Source organism: Camelus dromedarius, chromosome 2, assembly GCF_036321535.1.
Source record: "Camelus dromedarius isolate mCamDro1 chromosome 2, mCamDro1.pat, whole genome shotgun sequence".
Classification (NCBI taxonomy): domain Eukaryota; kingdom Metazoa; phylum Chordata; class Mammalia; order Artiodactyla; family Camelidae; genus Camelus; species Camelus dromedarius.
Window position 1 is genome coordinate 22456514 of NC_087437.1, and position 26715 is coordinate 22483228.

At 36.5% G+C, this 26715-nt stretch overlaps 1 protein-coding gene across 10 annotated transcripts in view; it reads right to left on the minus strand.

The window, feature by feature from the left end:
- Positions 1-26715, minus strand: part of SLC9A9 (solute carrier family 9 member A9) — a 607901-nt gene that overhangs the window by 193945 nt on the left and 387241 nt on the right. For all 10 annotated transcript variants that reach the window (XM_031448683.2, XM_064491830.1, XM_031448597.2 and 7 more), the window contains one exon: positions 1134-1247. In XM_031448683.2, the coding sequence (XP_031304543.1) occupies positions 1134-1247 (114 nt within the window). The remainder of the gene's footprint in view (positions 1-1133; positions 1248-26715) is intronic.

Genomic DNA, 26715 nt, shown 5'->3' on the forward strand with positions numbered 1-26715 from the left:
GTTTATACTCCCTAAATCTAGCAAGCTTCACTTATTTTTTTCTTTAAGTGGATTTAATTTTGAGAGGAACTGCCTGTCTAAATGTATAACACAACTGCTACGTTAAGAGATGTTTCATTGGAATCCAAGCTTTACAGTTAAAATCTAGGAAAATGTTGGTGGTAGTCATCTCTTCCCTTTGTCATCGTGGACTCCACCCCTGATTGTCTGTTCTAGTGTGTCCTCGGATGGGATGGGGTTATTTGGGAAGAGGGAGCTTCTTTCTCAGATACAGGTTTTGGATGGAATTTGAAAATTCACTTGACTGATGAGTGAAAAGAAAACGGGAGGCAAATACAGTTGGACCGGGGCTTCCAGAGAGGAGGATTCAACTCTTCTGGCTGTTAGGATCACCTGCCTGTGGTCGAGGCGGCATCTGCCCATTTTCCAAGTGGCAAGAAGGACAGAAGCTTTTGCTGTCCCTGGGGACATCTGGAGTAGCTCTGTTTTTTCAGATAGACATCCACTGGAATGCTTACACCCCTGGCTTAAAGCTAGAAAAGCCCTATGCATTCATTAAAAGTGAGGTCTAGATTCTACCTGTCCTACTACTTATAGGGAAGGGTCTGTCTTATTAAAATAAACTTACATGTGCACAATGCTTAAGATATTGAAAGCACATCCATCATGTTAATTTCACTTGGTCTTTACTCTGTCTGTCCTATTTTCAAAGTCCTCACTGGAAAAAAGATTTTACCATCTTGGAATAAAAAATATTTCTAAAGTTCTAAATTCTGGCTCTCTTCAGATACACTCTAATGCAGATTAAATATATTTCTCTATAAAAATGGATTGACATAATTTTTTATGTAAATGATTCATAATTTTAGTTAAACATATTTTGAATATTTGAAAAATGTCATTCTCCTTTATTTTTCCCCCTTTATTTCCCTCAGTATTTTCCAAACTTCTTATCCTGAATCATAAGCATTTAATTAAGAGTCTTAATTTCTTAGGATACTTTTCTCCTCTAATTAGATTTACTTACCTGCCTTGAATTTGAAATTACTTTAATAATTTAACTGAATAATCACTAACGGTAAGTAGTTTGTTCTCTTCTCTCATCACCCCATGCTCTGTATTTCAAAGGATACAAAGGCTCCAAGTATGAAAAGAGCATTAAAGATATGATTCTGGAATGTGAACATGGCCAGGCCCATGTAACAGAAGATGACGTTCTCAGCCAAGAAGTTCATAAATTCAAACAACTGAAAATAAAACAGAAACCAAAACCCATTAATTATGACTCAGCTTTGAATCCACTTAATTTCTTGTTATTGTATTTGGTGCTTGGAAGGGAAAGCCATCCTTTGGCCTCGTGCTCAATCTCTGGAGGGGTGGAGTGGTCCCTGCCTATTCTGCCAGGCCAGCTGACTCTACCCTGGCTCTCCACTCAGTGACAGATACCACAGCCATGTCAATATCCCACCCTCCTTTCCAACCACAAGGCTGCCAGAGATACCTCTGGGTGAGATTAACCAGCATGACCTTCCGTGGGACAATTCCTACTAGGATAATAGAATATTTCCTATTACAGAAACAGAAACTACATGATTTGCTCAACATGTACTGTCATGAATGATGCAAAAATTGTTTAGCCCCTTGTAAACCAGTAGGTACACTTGAGTTCCAAGACCCTCAAGAATTAATTAAAAAAAAAAAACAACTTAGCTAAACTACTTTCCTTTGGCAGGCAGGAGGGACAAACTTGGAAAACTTAGAAATGTGTAATAAGGATGAATGTTGATTATATTTCAACATTAGAATGATCAGTATATTTCAAACTTCAGACAATGAGACTCATTAAATTGACTGATGTAGGTACATCCATTAAATGTCTACAATTTCTAGCTGGTAAAAAGAAAATGATTAATCCCAGGGATCAGTTTATTCAGCAAGAACACAATAGATACATCAAATTCAGTCAGAGGAATAGAGTAATAACACGTTATGCTGAGGGATCTCCCAAGACTTACTCTTAGACCATTAACTAAACAATTTAAGTCGAACATGCAAAACATTCTCCAACTTCCAGATTAGAAGTGAAAGGGAAATGTATCCAGGGGCTATAGCGAAGGCAGGTTTGGAAGAGGCTTTCGATTATGTTCCAGACTTTTCATGTGGAAGTTTCTGAAACTTCATTCCGAGACCAACATAAATCACCCTGTTAAGTAAACGTCTCTGGAGGCATTTCTCTTGACTTTTTAAGGACTCATTATTTTTTCATGTAATGTATTTACAGCCCCACAAATAACGCCCAATACTTGTTCACTGACAGTTGACAGAGGGAAAAGCAGGATCTTGTCAGACACATTATTTAAAACCAGGAATAGAAAGAAAGGATTAAAAAGACACAGCTCCTTTGCTACAGGATGGTCTTTCTGCAGCAGCAGTGATCATCAGTTATCCTGAGCACTCACTTTGCATTCGAGGCCAGCTCATCTAAACAAACGCTGTCACCCACATAAGTACAGGCAACTTGAAGACATGGGGGGGGGGGATTTGGGGATGGGAGAATATTTCCTACCTCATTGTATCCTTACTTTTTCAAAATTTGAGATTTGGCCACTGTCTTAATCTGCCAAAACACGTTGGGCTGCCATAACAAAATACTATGGGCAGGGTGGTTTAACTAACAGGAATTTATTTCTCATGGTTCTGGAGGCTGGAAAGTCCAAATTCCAGGTGCTGGCTGATTTGGTTCCAGTGGGGGGCCTCCTCCTGGTTGGCAAACAGCAGCCTACTTGCTGTATCCTCACATGGCAGAGAGCAAGAGAGATTTTCTCTTCTGTGTCTCTTCTGAAAGCACTAATCCCATTCATTGAGGGCTCCACCCTCATGACCTGATCACTCCCCAGAGGCCCTGCCTCATGTTCCATCACGCTGGGATCAGGACTTCCACAAACGAATTTGTTGGGGTTGGGGGAGAGACATTCAGTCCAGAGCAGCTACCCAGGTTTTGAGATTAATAATCACATGTTAGGGTTAAATTCCCAAGGCCTCTCCTTCTCCAGCCTCCATCTCAAGTGTGTTTTACTCTAGAGGGGACATTTTGCTGACTGGGATCCATTCAGCCTGTTCTTAGTGGTCATATCCCCAGTTTGCCTCTGGGTTCCACCTCTTTTCCCAATCTCAGCCCAGTGTGTTTGGTTCAGAAATGTGTATAATGAATTCAGTAATTATTAGCTGGAGTTAGAACTTCTGATTGTGAGATGCAAAAAAGAAAAAATATAAGTTAAAGAAACAAAGGATATGTTTGTGTATGTCTGAATCCATTAAGTGTATTAACATATACATTTACACATAATTTTTATTTCACTTTATGGATATTTGACATCTGTATCAATTTTTTTAACCATGAACATTTTACTTTCATAGTTTAAAAAATTAGATTAAATTAGAACAAAAATTTTAAAGTAGAATAAAATGTTTTCCAAATGTTTTCTTCCTTTTAGCATTAGCAACTCTTCATTTGTTTAGTTTCAGGAAATTATCAAGCATGTATATCTAGTTTTAATATTTTTCTTATTTTCTTTAAAAATTATTTTTAAATGAAGAAAAATACAAACAAACAAACAAAAAACACACTTATCTTTCTGTGGAGCATCTTTTTCAGTGATCTCTTCATTCACAGATCCGAAGATTATATAGACAACATGCATAGTGCTACATAAATCTGACCATATTTTTATATAATTTACTTTAACTAATATTTCATAAGCTTCTTTTCATGGCAATAAATTTGAATCTGCTAAACCATTTTTAATGGCAGCATAATATCCCTTTGTGTCTTTGTACCAAATTTTATTTCACTGTACCTACTATTACCCATTATTGGATATTTGGTTGTTTCAGATTTTCCTGTTATAAACAATGCTGCGTTGAGCATCTTATACAAATATCTCTCCTCAGTTGAGTGATGACTCCTTAGGTGAAATTCCTAGATACAGGGTACTTTTGTCAAAGGATATACATTCATTTTTCTTTTTCAACATACTACTAGTCTGCCCTTAAGAAAGATATACCAATTTACATCTCTAATAATGGTGCAGAGGGTGCCCTTTTCCTCACACACTTGCCAAAATTAATTTTTATCAATTTTACAAAACCTTTGTCAATCTGATAGACTCACATTTTAAATTGTAGATGGTTGTTAGCATTTTAAAAAAGGTTCCCTTCATAGCAAGGCAGCAGCGCTGATTAGCACTCCTGTTCTATTTATAACATGTAACAACACTCCTCTGAATGAATAGCTTCATAATAACTTCCTTCTTGGGGGCATTTACTGAAAATGTGTGGGCAAATTCAACTTTGGGTTTCACATGCAAAAATCTCCTGAAGACATGTTTCAGAGGAGAATCTACAGGAAGGCTCAGCTGACAGAAACCACCAGTTTGAACATGAAACCTTTATTGCCTGAGTCTGACTCAGAGTAGTCAGTTACTGAGGGAGCAGATTTATTGGTCAATTCTGAGAAAAAAAAAAAAAAAAAAAAGAAAAAAAGAACCACCTCCACCCCAAAACCAATAATAATAATAACAACAACAACAGACAAACTAGTCGATTCAGTTTTCAATGTGAATAATCTCAAATCTACGTTTTTCCCACTCAGGGTCAATGAAAAATAACTTCAATCAACATTTTATTTATCCAGTACAGTAAACAATATTTGTTTTACTTCCATGAATTCACAGTTTGTGAGCCTTTGGAGGGGACCCAGGTTAAAACTAATCTTTGCTTAGCAAAGCTTTTCTTCAGAGAGAAAAAAATAATAAGCAAGTTAATAGTGCAAACAAGACCAGGGAAATATTTAAACTGCATAAGAGGACAATCTGTGTTTAAAAACTCTGAAAGTTCTTGGTAACCACTCATATGTTAATTGAACAACTTAATCTGGTCAGCAAATCATGTTCTCTAAAGACTTATTCAATACTATGCTTTTAAGTCGGTGTTCCTTACTAGACACTAGAAAGTAAAAATAAAAAGTCATATCTATTTTATAAAACATGTTTATTATTAATTCTGATTGACTTTTTCTCCTATTAGTAAAAGAACTTTCCTGCATTACTATGATTCATGGACAGAAACACTACAGCAGTTCACTCTACCCTGCTTAACTAATACTGCTAATTAAATTCACATATATTCCTCAACATGGCTTTAATTTGGCTTAGTAAAGTTTGACCCAACCTACTGACTTTCATCTACTTGTCCAAGTAATGCACTGAGATTCATTTTAACTGGGATGTTAAAGAAACTGCAAAGCTGTAATAAAAGTGAAAGAAAAGGTAGAACTATAAATATTCTTCTATTTTCTCCATAATTTTGTCTCCAGATTAATTTTTTTTTGTTTATAAAATTTGCCTTTATTCCTAACTGGCAACTTTCTTTAGAGGACATCTCAGATTTCACTTTTCATACACTATTGATTGTGTCTATAACTATTCTAAACAAACTGGAGTATAAGTAAACAATTTTTATTCCCATATTAGGGAATTTGTAAACAAATATTACAATATATTTATTGAAATTTTAAACCTTTACTCCTGGGATTCTAATATTCTCTTAGTCCTGAGTCACCAGGAACCCAGTAATTCCTGTGGGCTCTAGAGGTTAGCATAGGAGATACACTGTACTGAAGACACATGATCTTTCCCACTAGGACATACATGATCTGAAGGCTTTGCTGTCAGTCAGGGTCATGTTCCCAGAGTATAGCCTCTCCTTACAAAGCTGAAGATTTGTAGTTACATATAAATACAAGTGCAGTCCTTTGAAATCTTTTTTGAGATTTAGGACATTTTAATAATATCAATATTTCTACTTCTGAAATAGTAACCATGCTAGTGGGATTCATTTTTTAGGACTTAAATTGTTCTAGGGAATCTGTTAAAGGTTTTTGCTTACTTTTAAAATTTTTAACTATTCATGTTATAATGACTACAAAGCTCATAAATTGATAATATTATTTCTATTTTATAGTTGGGGAAACTGCACTCAATGGTATTAATGCATTTGCCCATGTAAATAAACCACAATAAAGGAAAAAAAAACAGTTGTCCTGAGTTTTTTCCAAAGCCCACACCACTTCTGCCAGACTAGGCTGCCTCTCCATTATATACAGTTCAGGGACAGCAAGATGTTTGTTAATAATAATATTGATGAATATTTGTAATACATTAGAGTCTGCAAAGCATATTTTCATACATATGTTTGAATCATCAGAGCAACTCTTGATAGGCAGGAAAGATATCTGTGTTTCTAACCACATTTTCTTCAAGTAAAGAAACTGAAAGGTAGATTTCTTTGTATCCAACTAGTGGAAGCAGGGGGTGAGGGGGTGGGGGGGTGGACACTTATTCTCTGTTATTATCCACTCACCCAAGTCAATCTCTAACCTTCTCCTTCCTCTCAGAAAAAAAGAAAAAGAGTAAAAGCAAAGTTCTTATAATGCTTTTGTAACTACAAGACAAATCTCCTTCCCAATCACCCCTTTCCAACCCATTTCTCCCTTAGAGAGATTCTGGACTTTATACTGTCCCCTATGGTACCATGATAATGATTATATGTGGTTTTATCTATACTACTATGCATATATTATATCTCTATATCTATCTATCTATCTATCTATCTATCTATCTATCTATCTATCTATCTATCTATCTATCATCATCTGTCTATGGTCTAAAATGAGACAAACTTCATTCAGTGTGGATGTTCTGTCTCTGCTCCATTTGCAGGACATGGGTTCCAAATTCAAGATCAGATTCTTTAAGGTTAGGACTCCATTGGCCCTGATGTAAAGGAGGTGTACCACTTAAGTGCTCAGAGAGCTGCTTCTTTGTCATATATTTGTTTGTCTGAGAATTCTTGGGTTCCATATGAACTCCTGGCTACTACTCAACCTTCTCCCACTCCCTGCATTTTTCATTGTCTTCTTTAAACTTAATTTGGCTTTTTAAAAACATGAGAATTTCAAAAGCACAGCCTATAAAAACACAACAAAACACATTTTAGGAAGATGAATAGTCATCATTAAGTAAGTAAAGGTAATATAGGAAGTAATTGTAGTTATAGCTACAAGGAGTTGAGTTCCATTAAACTGAATAAATACTGTAGCCAGATTTTCTTGAAATCCTTGAGGTTATAACTTAAGGGGAAGGCTATTTTCTATGAATTTGCTAAATTACTTTAGCTAGTAAACACTGATGATAATGCTCTTATTTCTGGAGATTTTCCACTTTTGATTCTTCCTTTTCAGGGGGACTATTAAGGTGAAAGTGCAGAGTTTTATAAGGCTGTATTTAAGTCTATATACTATTAAGAATAGCTTCTCAAGTCTGCAATGTCAGAGCGCTTATTATCATGATATTGATCAGAAATATTGGTTCCCCAAATAAGATTGGCCTCAGACCTATTTTGGTGAATTTAAACACACGCACACACACCACACACACACACACACACAATACAGTAGCACAAAATTTCAAAGGCAGAGTCATCTTGTGATGTATGTAGTTCAGACATCTAGCCAATGCTTGACTGCTCCAACACTCTTGTTAAGGGGCTTTTTAGCTTGTAATTGAACACAGTCAAAGGCAGAAATCTCACTTCTTTCCCAGGAAGCAAATGGCATTTTGGTACATCTGTGACTTAGAAAATCTCTCCTTATGTCGAGAGATTGAGTCCACTTCTCCTACTTCTACTTCTTTAGTTTATTAAAAAGAGAAAGTCACACAGAGTATCATTTTATTCCATACTGCTTTCCTTTAACAGCAGAAAGGGGATTCCTATCAGAAGAGCTGCAGTAGTTGGCAAATCTGCAGTTCAGGCAGCAACTGCCACTTTTCATCCCATAGTCTTGTTTGTCTTGAAAGTAAACATTTTACTAGGAGTTCGTGATTGGCTTGTGGGGCCTCAAGTCTAGAATACCTTCAAGGGTTGGGGGACTGCAGTAACTCTAATTTTTTTCAAATAAGTGTTCTCCAGAAGGATCTTAGTAAATCTAAAAGTACTGGCCCTTAGGGGGAAAAAAGACATGTGGCATAACACATTAATTTCTCGGTAGTATTGCCAATAAATACTAGCTAAAGAAAATTTACTAGTTGAAACAATATATTTTCTTTGTAGAAATTAAAACCATGCTTTAAAAAAATCTCTTAATGAATAAACCAAGAGAAATACTGATATTGTTGGGCATTGGTTTAAAAAATTCACACAGTATCAAAAAATTTAAAGGTTTATATACCATTTATTTAGCTTTTTTCATTTAGCTAGTCTTAATCTCCTTTCTTATCCATCTTGTGTGTCTTTTTATCTTTATAATTAACCTATGCTGAATTCTTTCTTGAGTAGGAGTGTGAAGAATGTACACAGAAAGGGAAGATTTCTAATGATTTTTTTTTTTTTTTAATGTCTCTGAGTCGAATGTCAAAACCTCAGCCCTTGCCACTGATCTGAGCGACAACCACCCACACCATGGCGGAGGACATTCTACTCCATCTGCACTATGAGAACAATGTGCTCCTTGTACCTGAAGAGGTACCACTGGCAACATATAGAATATGGAGCCTCAAGCACTATGAGCTGTGTTTGACTTCTCCATGCCCTCCCATTGCCTTGATAAAAGTGCTGCAAAGTGAAACACCTAGGATGGAGGACATGATTCTGTGTTGTTTCATGATCAGCTATTTCACAGTGTAATGCAGTAGAATATTCGGACAAATGTGAAACACTAGAGTCAAACCAGTATTCATTGAAAAAAACTTTGCCTCAGGATTTCAGAGTGAGAAGTTGAAGCATGTGTTTGTATCACTAGCTTGAAAATTTCAAGGGCTTCTTTGCTTCATATTACGTTATTCCTAATAAACCCTGTCATTTATGTTAGTGCATCTATCATATTTGAACTCCTTTGATAAACTTTCTAAAGCAGCTAATTTTGAATACTCTGCTGTAGTGGTACAACAGTAATCAGAACTTCTCAGAAAAAACTATTTTACAAACATTATTCCATCTTCTATTTTTGAGGGAAAATAATTTGAAGACTGATTCAACTGATTTGCTATTTAACCTGACCAAACTCTTTGTTCAATTTTTCCTTTTGCTTTGAGGTCATCTTTTTACAATACATGGAGGTAGATATTGCACAATTTAGAATGTAAAGAGGTATAGATTTTTTTCTTGTGTATTTCAATATGACTTTAAGTCTAATGCATATACATAACATTCAACTTTATACTATATGTAAACGGTAAGGTTCAAACTCTTAATTTTATGTTTTTCAGATAGTTATAGAGTTAATTGACTTCACTGACAAAGGAAAGAAAAAACAAAACTAAGAGTTAAAAATCATTTCCTTTTACAGAAGATTTTTAATTCAATTTCTGAATTATGGTGAATTGGATTATGGAAAGGCATTCAATAGAAGGCTTAAAGCTTAGAGTAGAACATTGATTGTGCTAAGCATGATAAGAAACTGGAGAGTGAAAAAGTCTTTATAGATCAGAGAAATCAATGAAAATGAAGACAACAAATACATGACATTTGACTAATGCCATTTAATTAGAAAACAGCTACCAAATGATTTTTATGAAGGCGCAAATATCGATAAATCAATAGCTGATGAAAATTAAGTTTGTTTGGCTTGTTTCTTTGTAATGGACAGTTAAAATGCAGTGAGTGTAGATTCTCAGTGCTTGTATTGACCTCCAGAAAACTCTTATTTTACACCAATTAACTTTGTTGAGCTTTCTTTTTCAGCAAGATTTATAAAACCCCCTCCTTAAAGCCTCTTTGCTACTGTACACCCTGGACAATACAGGCAAAATGTCAAAAATTATGAATTATTACAGTATGAGAATGCATTTCTCTTTGTTTCCAAGGAAAGCAGTTATATTTTCACATAAAAATCATGCATGCGTAAATCAATTCTGAATGAGAATTTTAGCTTTGACTTACTTTGGTGGTTTGGAGCTAATTTTATTATTGTTCCGAACTCTTTAGGCACTCTACAAAGATCCCTCAGAATGTTCTCTTGGGCTACATGTGTATTTTTGATGATGTTCAAAATGAGTTTATATGTAAAGCAAATCAAATATAGAGAGGGGAAGACTCTGCTATAGATGTGCATTAGAAGCTCTTAATCAGTCTCCAGTCTCTTGCTTATCCCTCCATTCCTCCTGGAAAGCACAGTGACCAATGCTTCCTGCACACCTCATGCAGATGGCACTAGGTTACTCTCCAGTGTGCCCAAGTCAGTTCTGCTCCCACCACAAAAACTTTAGGCTTAACAAGAGCCATTTCCACTTGTTCCAAAATCTATTTATCTTTGCTTTAAATTGCTATTTGTAGTTGTTAATTTAACTATGTAGATTTAGTATGACTATGAAAGAAAGAGTTGATGTTTTTCAAAAAAAAATAAGTTAAATGTGTAGAAAAGACTTGGTAAAATTTAGTTGCTTAGAAAATGCTACTAAATTGGTAGTGAGCAGGACAACCATAAAATGTTACCAAAAATATATTTAAATATAGAAGGATTCTCAACTTACATGCTTTGCTGATGTCTTTTAATTCTTGGCTCTGAACTAAAGAACAGAAATAGAAACTGGAAGTTCTGGTAGATATATTTTGGGTATGCTTTGTGCAAGAAAGACATCCTAGAACTCTAAGATTCAAAGAAAAAGCACTGAATCTTTATCAAAAGATTGGCAAATTAATATGCATTTATACAAGTGACAATTAAATGTTGGAGATATTTGTGTCATTTTTTAATGATTTCTTGCTTTAACTGACTTCCATTAATTGACTGATTGTAACTTTGTTTGAATAAAAGTGGTGTCTGTTTTTCTCTATTTTAACTTCTTTTTGTATTTAGTATTTCCATTTGCTTAGTTGTACAACATCCTGTACCTGTTCCGTGTTACTAATATTCTCCTTTATCTCTTTAAGGATACTAATTCTGCCTGTTATAAATTGTCAGCTTGTCTGTTCCAATAATGTTGCTTCTTGTGGTTCGTGTCCAAATTTTGGTCTCTGTTTTATAGTGGTTGTGCTCATTGGACATCTTGTTATTTTGGCCTGTGAGCTCATATTTTCCTGGGGTCAATCCTGTCTGCCAATGTTATGAGGAAATGTTATGAGGGATACACACTAGAGTGTCCCCTCAGTGATTTTTAGGCTATGGGAAGGGATGAGCTTCAGGGAGGAGGAAGCCCCCCAGAACCATCACATTTTTTGATCACTCCACAGAAATTGAATTGGGTTCACTCCTCTGGCAATTCCTCTGTCAGGGACTCACCTTTAAATCTTTAGAACAAAGCAACACTGGGAAGAGGCAGTCTCTCTAGGTCATTTTCCACCAGCCAGGGGTTTTGGAGGCATAGGAGATGGAGAAGATACTCAAGGGCAAGACAACTGGTCACCCTGCACTTTCATCAGCTTCTTTACTGCCCAGATGCTACTCCTGACACCACAGTGGATGCCCTAGGCTATTGTTATTATGCGGGTGAAGATCACCCCAAAACGGTGAGGGCAGGAGGTGAGTGCAGAAGTTAAAAATCTCTCACTGATCCTCCCTCCTGGCTCCTGCTTTGGGCTGCTGTGCAGGTGTGGCCTCTCCACAACACTTCAAGACCACCTCTGGCCTCTCCAGGTGTTCTTAGAGTTTTTATTACTTGCTCAGTTCCATGTTTCCTCTCAATTATGTAGTGTCTCCAGGTTTGATTTGGGAGGAAGGAGCCAGCAGCTGAAGCTAGTTCACTATCTTGTCATCACCGAGTTTTGTATTATTTTTTTAAAGTGAAAGTTGCTGACTGAGAATGATAAATGGTATTGAACCTCCTCTATAGGGGTTTCTGAGTTTAATCTGAGTCAAATTACTGCCCACATCAGGAGTGCTGCAGAGCCTGCTCAAGGCAAAACTGGGACTATGATGCAGTCTGTGGCCTGTGCCCTTGGCCTCTCGGTGTGGGGCACTGCTTCCCTTTCTAAGGGTGAAAAATCATATATTTCAGACTCTTTGGGACCGACCTATTTTCAAATACTTTGTTCTTTTGTCCCCATCTAAGTACTGTTGTGCTTTCCACCATCTGTTCTATTTTTGGTTTGGAAAACAAAGTCATTTTACCCAAAGAGATCCCATTCCTTGTACCTCTATACTTCAGACGCCAAATATCCTAGAATCTTGCTTTCTGGGAAATCAAACTGAAAACTCAGAAAACTGGGCAAAGTCCCAAACAGGCAATTCCTTAAAGAAGATGTACAGATGACCCCAAAACTAGTCGTAATCTCCAGAAGGGGGCCGAGCACATTTTTTGTATTTGTCACTGAACATCAACTCCCAGCAGAGAGCTTAGCATATCATAATGCTTAGTAAATATCTGTTGAATACATAATTAAATAAAAAGGGAACTCTTAGGAACTGCTTTGTATCACTGTAAGTTTGCACAATCTTCCTTTGTGGAAATTTAGGAAAATACAATAAAATTTATAGGATGTACCTTGATCAGAACAGTTCTATTTCAAGGAATTTTCCCTAAGGAAATAATGTGACACGTATACATAGATTTACATCAAGATGTTCACTGATTAAAATAGAAAAATATGGAAGACAACCAAAACATACATCAAAAGAAGAATACTAAATGATTTAAAAAGGATTACACTTCTGAAGGTTCACTGCCATGTATGATGTTTCCTATGGGTTTTGGCCAGATATCTTTCATCAGACAAAGGAAATTCTTCCCTTCTATACTTTGCCAAGAATTTAAAAGACCAAAATGTGTTGAATCTTTCATATTCAATGCATTTTCTGTATCTACTGAGATATTTTCTTTTCATTTATTTCTGGGTAAATTATACTTACAATATTCTAACATTAGAACATACTTACATTCCCGGGACAAACCCAGCTCAGTAATAATGTATTTTGACACTGGTGAATTTGGCTTGCTGGTATTGTGTTCACAACACTTGCATCTATGTTCATAAGTGAGATTGGAATATACTTTTCATACTTATTACTGCCATTGACTGGCTTTTATTTCAGGAGTATTATAATAGCTCCATGAAATGATTTGGGGAGCATTTCTCCTTTATCTTTTTTTTTTTTTTTTGAAAGGTTTGTATAAAATAGAATGATCTGTTTCTTGAAAGTTAGATAGAACTCACCTATAAAACAATCTGGACCATGTGTTTTGGTGAAGGGATTTTTAGCAACTAATTAAATTTCTTTAATGACTATAGGTCTATTCAGTTTTCTCCCCTTCAGACAGTTTTGATAAGTTGTATGTTTCTAAGAAATTGTCCATTTCATCTAAGTTTTTAGATTTATTTGCATCAATTGTGCATGACATGTTCATATCTTTTTAACTCCACAGCACCTGTGGCTATGTCCTTCTTTTCTTGTCTAACATTCTTAAGTTTTGCTCTCTCTTTTTGCCTTATCAAGATTGTCTATTTTTGGATGGACCTATTATCTTATTAAGTGAAGTAAGTCAGACAGAGAAAGACAAATACCACTTATACGTGGAATATTTTAAAAAATGACACAAATGAACTTATTTACAAAATAGAAACAGACTTACAGACATAGAAAACAATCTTATGGTTACCAAAGTGCAGGGAAGGATACATTAGGAGTTTGGGATTGACGTATACACACTATTAGAAAGACCTACTGTATAGCTCAGGGAACTATATTAAATATCTTACAATAAACTATAATTAAAAAAGAATTTGAAAAGGAATATATATGTATATACTTAACTGATTCACTATGCTGTATACCTGAAACTAACACAGCATTGTAAATCAACTATACTTCAATTTAAAAAAAAATTGTCTACTTTATCTTTTCAAAGAAATAACTTTTGAATTTGCTGATCTCTACTGTTTTGACTTCTATTTCTTTTTTTTCTGCTTTATCTCTGTTTTTTTTCTTAATTTTATTCCTTGCATTTGTTCTGCTTGTTCCTTTTTTAACCTCTTAAACTGATACTCTAACTTATTAAATTTAAGTCCTTTGTAGTTTTTAATATAAACATTAAAGGCTATAAGTGCTCTAATTTCATGTAAACACTACATTAAATTAGCTGCAAATTTTGGTATACAGCTTTAATTATATTTCTTTTGTAAAATTAAATATAATTAAACCAACAATACATAAATATGCTTAAAAATAATTAGAACATTACAGATGAGAGAATCCCCTTTGACCATCCTCCTGGTCTCTCCCTCTCTCATCCCATGTAGTCTACTTATATCTAGAAAGGTATACTCATAAAATATTATTTTTTGTATGTTTTTCAAAATGGAATTCTTTTGAAAATATACTAAAGGAAAAAAATGGTACCACTTTGAAAATTTGCTGGTTGTAGGTTTACACATTAATTTAATAGATACTACCAAATTTCCCTCTAAATGAGTATACCTTCTTACCTTTTCATGAGCAGTTGATTAGAATATCTGTTTCTCTAAAACCTTAAAAAGACCTAACCTGGTCAACTTTTAGAATTTTTGCCAATCTCATGAGTTTATCTTATTATTATTTGATTTGTAGCACTGGTTAATAGTAAGTTTGGGCAACCTCTCATGTTTATTGACCAATTGGAATTCCTGTTCAGTGAATAGCCTATCTTTTTCTTTAATCATTTTCTTTAGATTTTTGTTTAAAATCATTTTTTTTTAAATATTGAGTAGACAATATGGAATACTTATAACTGTGAAATAAAAAAGAAGTAATATAACATATGTCTATGCATTCTCTACACAGTTAAAGAAAAAGAACATGAACTTTACATTTCAGAATTGCTCTCTGCTCCTCTGTGATACCATCTCTTCCTTTCTGCCTCTGTGGTAACCACTATCCTAAATTTTGTGTACATTATTGCCTTGCTTTTCTTTACAGTTTTGCTACAAATCTTAACATCTCTCTACAATATATTACTTGGTTGTTATGTTTCTCAAATTTATATAAATGAAATCACATTGAATATATTGCTCAATATTCTGTTTTTGAGATTCATCTGTGTTGGTTTGCTACAGGTCTGATTCATTCATTTTCCCTCCTATATGGTATAAATAAATGGAAATGCAGCTATCTATTCTACTATTAATGAACATTTGGGTTGTTTCCAGTTCTTTGCTATTGCAAACAGTGGAGCTCTGACTATTTTTGTACCTGTTTCCTGATGCACATATGATGCATTTAACTAGAGAGTGTCTCTCAGGAGTGGAAATTGCTGGTTCAGAAGGTACACCCATCTTCCACTTTATTGGTACTGTCAAATTGCTTCTCCAAAGTCATTCAAATTTACACCCTTGCCGGCAATGTGTAAATGTTCTAGTTGCTTCACATACTTGCCCAAACTAGACATTCATTCATTCATTCATTCATTCATTTATTCATTCACTCAACAGAAAGTTATTGAGGACTTAATTATGTGTCAGCCACTATTCTAGGTGCTGGAGATGCAGTAGTGAATAAAACTGACAAAAATCCTTATCTTTTGGAACTTAAATTCTGTAGAGGAGACACTAAACAAGAAAAATAACTAAAATATATAGTATATTAGTGATATGAGCTAAAGGTAAAAAAATAAAGCAAGAAAGGGAGATATAAAATATCAAGTTTTTTTTCCCAAGGAGTTCACTCTGCTGCCAGGGAGATGAGAGCTGCAGCTATTAGACAGCAGTCCCAGCTAACCCCCTCCAAATCCCCCCCTCCAAAAAGAGGGCAAGACTGATGGAGAAAATTCAGAGGGAAAGTGCCGAGGTCAGAAGTTACCTGATGTGTTGTGTGGCCAAGACAGGAAGCTAGGTAGGAAAAAGTGGGGTTATTCAATGTGTTGGCTGAACACTGCCTTTGGCCCAGGAATTTCAATTGCTTCAGGTTATTTTTGGCCTTTGGTTTCCCCTCTCGGAGGTTGAAAAAAACGTATCAAGGTAAGTGTTGAAATTTTAGATAGTGTCCAATGAAGTTATCACTGAAAAGAGACTTTCAAGTAAAGACTTTAAAAAAACAGTGAGGCAAGCCAAGTGGACATCTGGAAGAGGAACAATCCAAGTAGAGTGAGCAGCAACACAAAGGCTCTAAGGAATATCAAGGAAGCCAGTGTGGCTGGAGCGGAGAAGCAGAATGGAAGAAAAACAGATCAGAGTGAGAATCAGGAGCTCACAAGGTGATCTAGGGATCTGTAGGACTTAGTAAGGATTTTGGCTTTTTCTAGGGACCATGGGAAGGCACTGGAAGATTCTGAAGGATAGAATGGCATGGTTCTGATTATGCTTTAGCACCATTATTCTGGCTACCATGTTGCAAATAGCCTACAGGGGCCAGTGCTGAAGTGGGAAGGCCAGATGGTTATTATAATAATCCACGATGAAGATGTCAGTGAAGCTGGACCAGAGTGGGAGTGATGGGGCTTGTGAAAGGAGAGAAAATTTTGTATACATTTTTAAAATAGAAGTGAAGGGATTTGCTGAAGGCCAAAGATGACACAAAGATTTCAGCCTAAACAAATGAAAATCTTAATGAGGTTAATGTCTTCATAAGGCAGGAAGAATTATTAGCCTTTTTTTTTTTATAAGCAAGGAAACCAAAGCCCAAAGAAGTGCAGTAACCTGCCTGAGAACATACAATTAGGTATGTGGATCTGGGATTTGAACCCAGCTAGGCTGACTGCAGAGTCTGTGCTCTTAGCCAATAAATTATATATTTCAGTATTTTTAACCTGTAGTTATGGTTTTAATTTGAATTCCCTATGTGACCACTAATGTTGACCATTTTGTGATATATTGATGGCTATTAATATTTCTTCTCATATTAAATACCTAATATCTTAGTCTAGTTTTCAAATTAATGGGTAGTTTATTTTTCCTTATTGATTTGTAGGAATTTTTATATATATTCTGGATACTGATCATTTGGCAGTTATATGTCAAATTGCAAATATTTTCTCTTGTTTGTGACTAGACTTCCTACTGTTTTTGTGATGTCTTTTGATGAACAAAACTTCTTTATTTTAGTGAAGTCAAAGTGATCAGTCTTTTCCTTTATATACTTTATGTGCTTTAGAAGTCTTTGCAAACTCTGAGATCATAAACACTGTCTTCTGAAAGTTTTATGAGTTTTACTTTACATATGTTCATCTTTAATCTAATCTAGAATAAAAGGAAGAATTAGTCTATGATGTTAGAGTCAAGATAGTGGTTACTCTTTTGGGGAAGAGCAGGGAAGTGACTGAAAGATGCATGAGAGGGGCTTCTGAGGGTCTGGTAATGTTTCTTAACTTGGGTGGTGTTTAACACAGTTGAGTTCAGTTCACAAAAATTCAGTAAGCTGTGCACTTATACGCATTTTCCCTTCTATATTCTATACTCCAGTAAAAAAATTTAAAAGTTAGATCTGAAAGTCTCTTCCTTTTAAGTCATGAGTTTAGTCCATTTGCCTACTATTAATGTATTTGATTTTATTTCTGTCTACTTTCAAATTACCCTGCTTTTCTATGCTTTGGGGATTTTGTTGTTGTTCCCATTTCCTGTCTACATTTGTATGGATTGACTTTTTTCTTCTTTATTTCTTCACCAGGTTGGAAGTTATGCATTCTATTATAACAAACATATTTTACATAAGGTGGATTACTGTTAATATTCCAAGAACTGAAAATCCTTTGATCTGTTTGTTCCTTATTTTAGTAATTTATTTTCCTTTCTTATTTTTGCTTCCATCTTCTACTTCTTTAATCATTTTAAATATATACATTTTATTATTCTTATCCAATTACTGATATATGAAAATCTTGGGGTCTAATTCTGTTGTTTGCTATTTCTTCTGTCTTTCATAGTGGTTTGTTTCCTTGTGGATTTTAAATTTTGAATTATGAGCTAATGTTGGTGGAGTTTTAGCAGAGGTGATATCTTTGTGACCTTGGCCTAGAAAGTGGACTCCAAAGATGCTTTGTCTTTGTTTTTGCCAGTTTTTCTAGGGATATTTCCAACCTAAGATCATGTTTTAAACTTATTTTTAAGTTTGGGTATTGTTGATATCATAGGAAATATAAATTTAAACCATGAACTCTCATAAGGTCAAGGCTGAATTTTAAATTTCTCAGGGGATACATCTTTTCCCACCTAGAAACCAACAATATTTTCTGAGATATCGTAGATTTAGTAGCTTACATTTAAGAACTATTTATGAGACAACCCTAGCCCATAAATCAAACTTGAAAATAGTTTAAAATCATTATTTGTACTCTTAATTCTATTCCCATCTATTTCTGAATATTGGTCAACTGTTTACCTTATGCTAAAGCTAGCCACTGGAGATACAATAAGGAATAAAACATAAGTCTTGTCTTCTAGAAGTTAGTAGCCAAATAGAGGGATTTACAGCCTTGTTACATGGAAATGGCCAAACCTGGTGGGAGCACCACAAGTTCTATCTTCTATGCCCATGACAGGCATTTAATTGGTCCCAGTTTTCTTTCCCATTGATTTTGGAAACAGCCATAAACTCTATCTCTACATTGTATTTTCAATTCATCTGAGTCATCGTATTTCATCCCTTCTTATCTTCCCTGACCTAGGAGAAAGCATCTAGTATTCCCCTCAAATGTAACCAGCTTCCAAGATCAGAAAATCCTGGGCACCAGATCTACCAAGGATTTCCCTGGGCTACTTTAACACTGCCCCGGGTAGCTACCTACACCGTGGTACAGCCTTGCCACTTCATGCCATTATAATCACTACATTAGAAAGTTATAAGAATATAAGAAAGTGTAAATGAAAACATGCTTAGATTTCAGCAAAACACAACCCAAACGCTACCCTGAAAAACAGAGAAAGGGTAATACAAACAAACAGAGTCTGGAATATGAAAAGGAATGTATACGTGTGTATGTGTGACTGAAACATTACGCTGTGCACCAGAAAGTGACACAACATTGTAAGCTGACTGTACTTCAATTAAAAAAAAAAAGTGGAAAAAACAAAAAAGAAACAGATTCTGTTAAGTTTCTCGTTAGGCCCACTGCCTGCCTCTCACTATGCACACCTCCTGATTCTCATTAGACCTGCTCCGATCTCATTTGGTCCTCAGGTCATTGCTTATTTTCCTATGGGGGCTATGTAACAGGCTCTCTTCCAGTCCCAAAATTCCATGTAGAGAAAGAGAGAACATGTCCATAATTAATGAGCTGTCGGGGAGACACAGCTTCAACACCTCCCGAATCATGTAAAAATTCCTAGTCTACAGGTCTTAGGAATGACCAGCAAAAGGCCAGCATGTAACTTTTCTGAACGTATTTTCATATTTCTCCATAAAATTATGCTTACCTTTGCTTCCAAAGTGTGTGATTTTATAAGGTAGGAAAAATTGATTTATAAATTGAAATGAAAAATGTGGAGAGGAGTGACTTCTTTTTACCTTTTACAAAACTCAAACTTTGCAGAACTTCATATTTTTCTTAGTTTTTAGAAAAACAAATGAATAAATTAAAAAACTACACAATTAATTTTATCAAAACTCAGAGCTAACCCCAGTAATCACCCCTCCTCATAATTTGTTCCTCTTAGGAGCTGTTATATGTGCTCAACACTTAGTGTTGAGTCATAAAAAGAAAGTGTCAAGTTATAAAGACACAGCTTGAATCCCAGCTCTTTGGTTGCAAGCTGTGTGAACTTGAGAACTTGAAGCCTCAACATCATTCCATGTAAAATCGGAGAACTTAATACCTACTGTGCAAGGTTGTTATTATGTAAACCTTCTGGCAAACATGAGGGGCTCAGTGAAGGGTAACAGTTATCACTATTTTTCTGTACTCCCCTCAATGTCTAGCACATAGGGATTCTCAATTATTAATTGTTGAAAGACAACAAATCATGACAACATTTTGTGGATTGTCTATACCTAAGGTAAGAAGGTAAAGAGAAAGAAACACAGTTTTGATGGTACATGTGTTTACTTTTATTTCTGTCACATAAGCTATATAAAGAGAAGAACGAGTTGAATATAGCTGTCTCTTCCATCCAAGTCAAACAATGAAATTTAATGGTAATGTTATATTTCTTTGACATGCTGAAAGGCCATGACTTGGGGGATCCTTTCTAAATGTAGACTTTAAAGACTCAGCAAAGAAGATGGAAGACTGAGAAAGGAAGACCAGGAAAGGACTGACTGTCTCAGATAAATCAGAGGTGGATTGAAGAATGTATCTGTTATCTATAATGAAAAACACTGTACTGAGGAGAAACAGCTAGAAAGGATGGAGAGGTTGACGATACAAGTGGGGAAGAAGATAACCCAAGTTCCTGAAGAGTCCCAAGACCCTGCTGACATAGGAGAAGAAAAGGATAGAGGCTGAACTGAGATGGGGGATCAAGGGTAATAGATTCTCCATCCAACTGATGGCCTCAGTTGTCTGAGTCAAGCTGAAGGCAAGGCAGGGGTGGGACTGGAGAATGTGCAGAGAGGAGAACTGGGTCAGCTTTAATAATCAGGAATGAATGTGTGGTAGCCATGTTGTTTCTTTATATGTATATAGTTGTTTTGAAAATGCTTGACAGTAACAAAATCAGTTTTTTCATATATTTTTGGAAACGAGCGCCTAGAATTCTATCTACACTAATCGTTTGGGTTTCCAGAGTGTCCATCATTATGACCAATTCATAGATTTCTTGAGACTCTACATCCACACTTGACCAAGATGAACAAAGTACACTGAGTGCTATACAGATGTCAAAAGGAATTGTCAGCCCAGGCAAAATACGGGCTACCTGCTTAAAAAATGCTGGCTAAAGGAGGATGCAGTTAATTTAGGAACTAGTTTTCATATTATTAAGGCTTTTGAAAATGGCATTTCCCTATTTTTATATTGTTTAAATTAACAGAAATCCATTACGAAAAGACCTCATCTTGAACAGGAAGGATAGAGCTCCAACAAACATCGATTACATGCGAAACAATGCTCCCACGTGGGTTAGGTGTTACTTCTCCCATTGCACAGATGAAGCCTCTGTGGCTCAGCGAAGTGACATATTTAAGATAACACAGCAAGTAAGTGACAAGTGAGGACTCTGGCTCTGCCAGCTTAGTGATGGATGCCTTCTCTAGATGCTGAAGTAGCATATGAATCTCATCCTCCAAATCTCCCCCACAATCTTCCTTTGCTCTGTGACTCTCTTGGGGAAACATTTCTTCTTTTACCCTAGGAATCAGCACTCAAATGGCATTACAGTCAACCTCAGAGTGTATTTCTGGGCCTATAGTGAAGAACATTTTATCCCCTTAAAACTTAGATGGTGTCATTAAGTTGTTGTGGAATCTGATGTAATTCGACACATAAATAAGAGAGAATAAAATGATAAAAATCCACAGGTTTTTAAGAGAAGAAAAGTAGATGGATCTAGACACACCTACTTGGCCAGCGATGACAAAACAAAGAAGAAGACAGAATTACTGGGAAATGCTTAGGCCATAACTGTCAGGTAGATGGTGCAGGATACAAAATTACACACAGTTTCTCCTCGACTAAATTAAAACAACTAAGAAAGACTGGAAGGAAAAAATGCCAAAATACTAGCAGATATAGCGGTTGCTTTTAGGCAGCAGGATTTCGTTTTAGTCTCATTGTTCTTTTTCATATTTACTGGTATACTATAAGAATTATGTTATTTTTATAAATAGAAAAAAATAACAAAGTCAAAAAATCATCACTGAAATATTTGATGGAGGAACTACACCAAACCCGCAACCAGAGAATCCCTGCTTGCGTGGGGCAGAGAGTGACAAAGCAGATGCCAGAAGCACCACAAGGAGCAGTCTCTCGGGTCTGCTGTCCTGTTCCAAGGAACAGAACCGAAGGCAAATCTGACAGGATTGCTTCAATTCACCTGCCATTGCGGCGAGGACACCCAGAAATGTTTCAGAGCAGGCTGCTCCGTGTGCACAGTAATAAAAGAAAACAGCCAGTAACCTCTCAGCAATTCCAGTTGTCTTTAATGTAACTCCAAGCTAATATACTTACTTCCTGTATTTTAGCATTTATACTGGGTTTAGAGAAACAGACCTGCCAATAATTGAAGAGAACAAAGGCCCCTCTCAGCCCACACGCGCCCTACCCAGCATTGCACCCTGCCTTCTCACAGCAGCGCTCACCTCTAGTAATCAATTCCATTTCTAAGGAGACAGAGAACAATTTATTCAGCTTCTACTTGCTGAGAGGAAAATCTCCTATTCTCTAATATTAATTCTTGAAGCAGATTCAAAACCAATTTTTGTTCCTTGCCAAGGTTTGGGGCTTTGAAAGATATTAATGTAGACAGTCTTTGAAATATTAGGATTTGGCAGCCATTGTAAGGATCTTGAACTTAGCAAGGAAGTATCTGAGCAAAGTATATGCTATCTTATGTGTTGAACTACATATCAAGCTTCCTGTGGGGTGAGGGGCTTGGGCACGCTTGGGGAACTATGGACACATACGTAGAAAAGTGTTGCATTCATTTAAAGCAGATCTACTTCATAATAGGAACCAGGGTTATTTGGGGAGAGGTTTTCTCATTTTAAAGTAGGTTTAAAATAAAGCAGGCTTTTACCTCTCTAGTTCTGAAACCTTTTCCACGCTTTTTTAGGTAACTCTGCTTGGAATCCACAAACATATACAGAACTGTGGTTTGATAGCATATTCCAGCACTTGTTTCTCTTTCACAGATTTAACATTTTCATTTTTGTTTTTGATTTTCACCATTTTTCATAGATAGCATGAAATGTGTTCCATCATTCTTTTTTAGGTCTTAATATAAGATTAATAAACTATCATTTTCACTAAACATATTAGCCATTTTGGAGCACCGTATGATCCAATCTAAACCTAAATTTAAATCTAAACCTAATCTGATCTAAAGTGTTTGACACTTGACAAAACTTGACAACTTGTATTTTTTTTTTTTTTTTGTTAGAAATTTCAATCGGTTCAGGAGAGTAAAAATCAGGGAACATGACCACAAGGCTGAAGTAACTGGATTACGCTGTCCCCCTACCCCCCGCACTTAATTGACTAGTTGTGTTGGTGCCACACAGTACACACTGAGTGCTACCGCATCAGAATTGGTCAGCTCTCATATAATGAAAGTAATCCTATAGATTCCCTGCTCCAGTCCACCTTCTGACTCATCTTCCTAAAACACAGTGTGTTCATGCCGTTGCTTATAAACTTTAGCTGGCTCCTTACTGTCTATCAAATAAAAGCCAAACTGCTTAGCACGACTTTCAGGATCCAACACTCTCCGAGACTGAGCAACAGGCCCACCTCCTGATGCGTAACTCTCCTCCCCTGTGCCCTTAGCAGTGGGGACAGCGGGTGGCAGGGGCCGTAGGTGAAACTGTTTTGTGGGAAGTGGTGGTCCAGGCAGAGGGACAGGCTTAGCAGACAGAGAGTGACATCTCATGTTAAGGGCTGAGCATGTGCATCTGGGACAAGGTGAGGGGAAGGTCACCAGGTCGGGGCTGGGCAGTGACATGACCAAAAATAAGTAGCTGTAATGAATGCTAACACTCAGGGCATGGGTGTGGGAGGAAAAGGAAACAGACTAAAGCCAGAGAAGGACAGAAAAAACAATTTGTACTCCTTTTCCTCAGAAACCACTTTCATTGGCCAAGTTTGCAGAAACTATAGACACCCAGGGAAGGGAGAAGTGAATATTTCTCCTTTGAGCACTAACCCTGGATTCAGAGTCCTTGTGCTCAGCTCCCTCCTCCACCACTGCAGGCTCTGTGACCTCAATCAGGTTGCTTTACTTTTCTGTGCCTCCATTCACCCACTGGTGAAATGGAGACAAGAATAGTACCTACCCCATAGGATTACTGGAAGGATTAAACAAATGATCTCAGGTGTCTGCACATGGTGGGCCTTCAATAAACCTTATTGATGATTATATTATTATGAGAAATTTAGACATTTTTTTTCTTTACACTTTTAGGAAATAAGAAAGCACAGAAAGCAAAATTTGACTGCAGTCTAATGAGGAGAGTGACCAACTTGTCCTGGTTTGCTGGGGTCTTTTCCAGCTGTAGCACTGAAATCCTATAGCCTAGAAGCCCCTCAGTCTTCTGCAAATTAGGACCACTGGTTGGCTACCTAGTAATGAGGGTAGGAACTCTTAACAAATAGAATGTCCAGCTGTTTAGCAGCACAGACTTAGTTGAATGGTATGAAATTGCCATTTTTGTAGGTCAAAACCTTCAAATAGCAGTCATTTCACATAGTCCAGCCTAGAAAAAGTCCTAACATATCTAGGAGGGGGCTAAGGAGAAGGGGCCTTCTATACTTCAACTTACCCCTCTAGCTCAAAAGAAAGAAAAGGCAACACGTATTTCTTGAGCATTTACTATCTGCAGAGTTTGGACTAGCTGATAAATCAGGAATTTATCTTCACTTTGGTTGAACTTCATGACTCCTAAGTTGAGAAAAACAACATCAACAACATTAAAAGACAGAAATATGAAGTCAGCAAGGATCTTATCTCTGAAGAAAAAGAAAACAAGCCTGAAGGAGAACATGTATGTGTATCTTAAAGATGAGGAGAGAGGCAGGTGATGGTGGGAGGAGACAGAGCATCTGAACACGGTGCAGTGTCTCCTGGGTCATCTAACTTGTCCAGGTTCAGAGACCCGGTCAAGCCTCTTGAGCAACAATCACAGTATCTTATTTCAGGGTGGGAAATGCCTTTTGGAAGGAAGTCAGTGTTTTATGGCCTAAACCACAACACTGAGATAGTTAACAAAAACACAAAGTAAACTTAAAAAATTTTTTAATAAAAACACAGAATGGAGAAAAAGCCCATGTTCATTTGGCTTTTGAAAAAGATCTAGAGGATTTTTTTTATTCATCTGAAGCATTTTGGCCTCATTTCTAGTAAAAAGTTTTTATTGTGTTTGATATGTAATCCTCTCTAGGGGGTTGGATAAAACAAGAGCATTATGAAGTTTTGCTTAGGGAATGTCAGCCCATAAAGGGATCTGTGTGGATTTTGGAAGGATCCAACACTGTTCTGTTGGATAGTTTTATATATTGGGTGAACTGAACACATTAGAGCAGGAATTTTTAACTGTTTAGAAAACTTGAAGAGAGGAAAAGGAAAGTCATGCTTTTAATTGTAAGGATTCTGTGACCTATGAATGGTTACTATCTTCTAAGGAGAGACTGAGAAGGCAGAGGATTGTAGACAGTATTTGATATTTATAAAATTTACATGGTATTCATAGAGTATTAGATAAAGCTGTTGATACATATTAAAAAGCGAAGAATTCACAAATGGAAGACTAAAAAGATTGCACACTATATTTGATGTTGTACTTCTAGTTAATTTAGCAAAAGAAACATCTATCAGAGTGCCTTACTTTGATTCAAATTAATGATGAGAGAAACAGATGCACCTCCATGACTCCAGGATGGAGGAGTGAGAAACTGGGGGTTGTGTTTGCCCAGAGTTGAACCTGAGCATCACCTGTTCTTGAACCTGGCCAGCAGCTGCAGCCTCGTTTTAGGTTTATGACTTATTTCAGCCTGCATTTATCGAGTATGTGACATGTACTGCACAAGGAGAAAGGAATGAATATCTGCTTTCGAGGAATGGAGAGGCTTTTGGCTAATAAACAAGAAGCGGCTAATAAGCAAGGAAATTATTACGAGTGGTAGTCATTTATCAAGTTACTTTATCTGGTCAAGGTTTTTCCTTACTGACCAGATGGAAGATTGCCCAGGCATTTTCTCAAGTCTGTCCAAAGTCCCCCAACCACTATCCAAATAGCTGTTGCAACACAGAAAACAGAGACAAGAATCAGGCAGCTGTGCAAAGAGCAGATCTGGCCTCTCACTTCTCTGTAAATATGTGCGTTCCTCTCTACCCGTTTTCTGATCCAATGGGCTTCAGGTTGCTCACTACTCTGTCTAAAGTCATTGCAAAATTGCTATACTATGATCCAGGATTTGCCTATGTCAACCTATCGTCTTTCAGCATTTTAAATTTGATTTCATGGAATAAGATAATCCCATTACAAACTGGAAGCTCAAACTGCAAGACATAATTACGAATCCTAATTCTAGCACTCAGAAAACAAAACAAAATAACCAAAACAAAACCTAACATGCATAGAGTGCCACAACACTGTTAAAACAAGGAGTGTGTGAAAACAAATTGAATCCTCACAACAGTTCTATTCATTCATCAACAGCATTTGGTGAGTCTTGTTATAGATTTCTGGGCCGTGAAGTAGAAGCTGTCATTATCCCCATTCACGAAAGAACTAAATTCACCCCCTCAGGCCTCCTCTTGGGTGTCTTGGTCTCACTGAGCTCTTGAGATTTTGAATGCTCTATTGTTAAGGAAAGCAAACCGCAATCCCCAGGCTTCCTCTTTACTGATCTCTGCTCCAAACTCTCTAGAGCCCGCAGTGAATGCAGCTGAGTTTTACCAATTTGAATTCTCCCCCCAAATAGTAAGGGCATCTTTTTATGTCCTTGGGGACTGGGATTCAGATGAGGGAATGAAAGAACAAAAACCACAAGTGGTCCACAGCCTATCCTCCTGCTGGAAGTGGCCTTAACACCGGGAAGACATTAATATGGGAAGATTGTCTTAAAAATCTTTAGAAAAGGGCAGTCCATGCAAACCTTCCTTCAA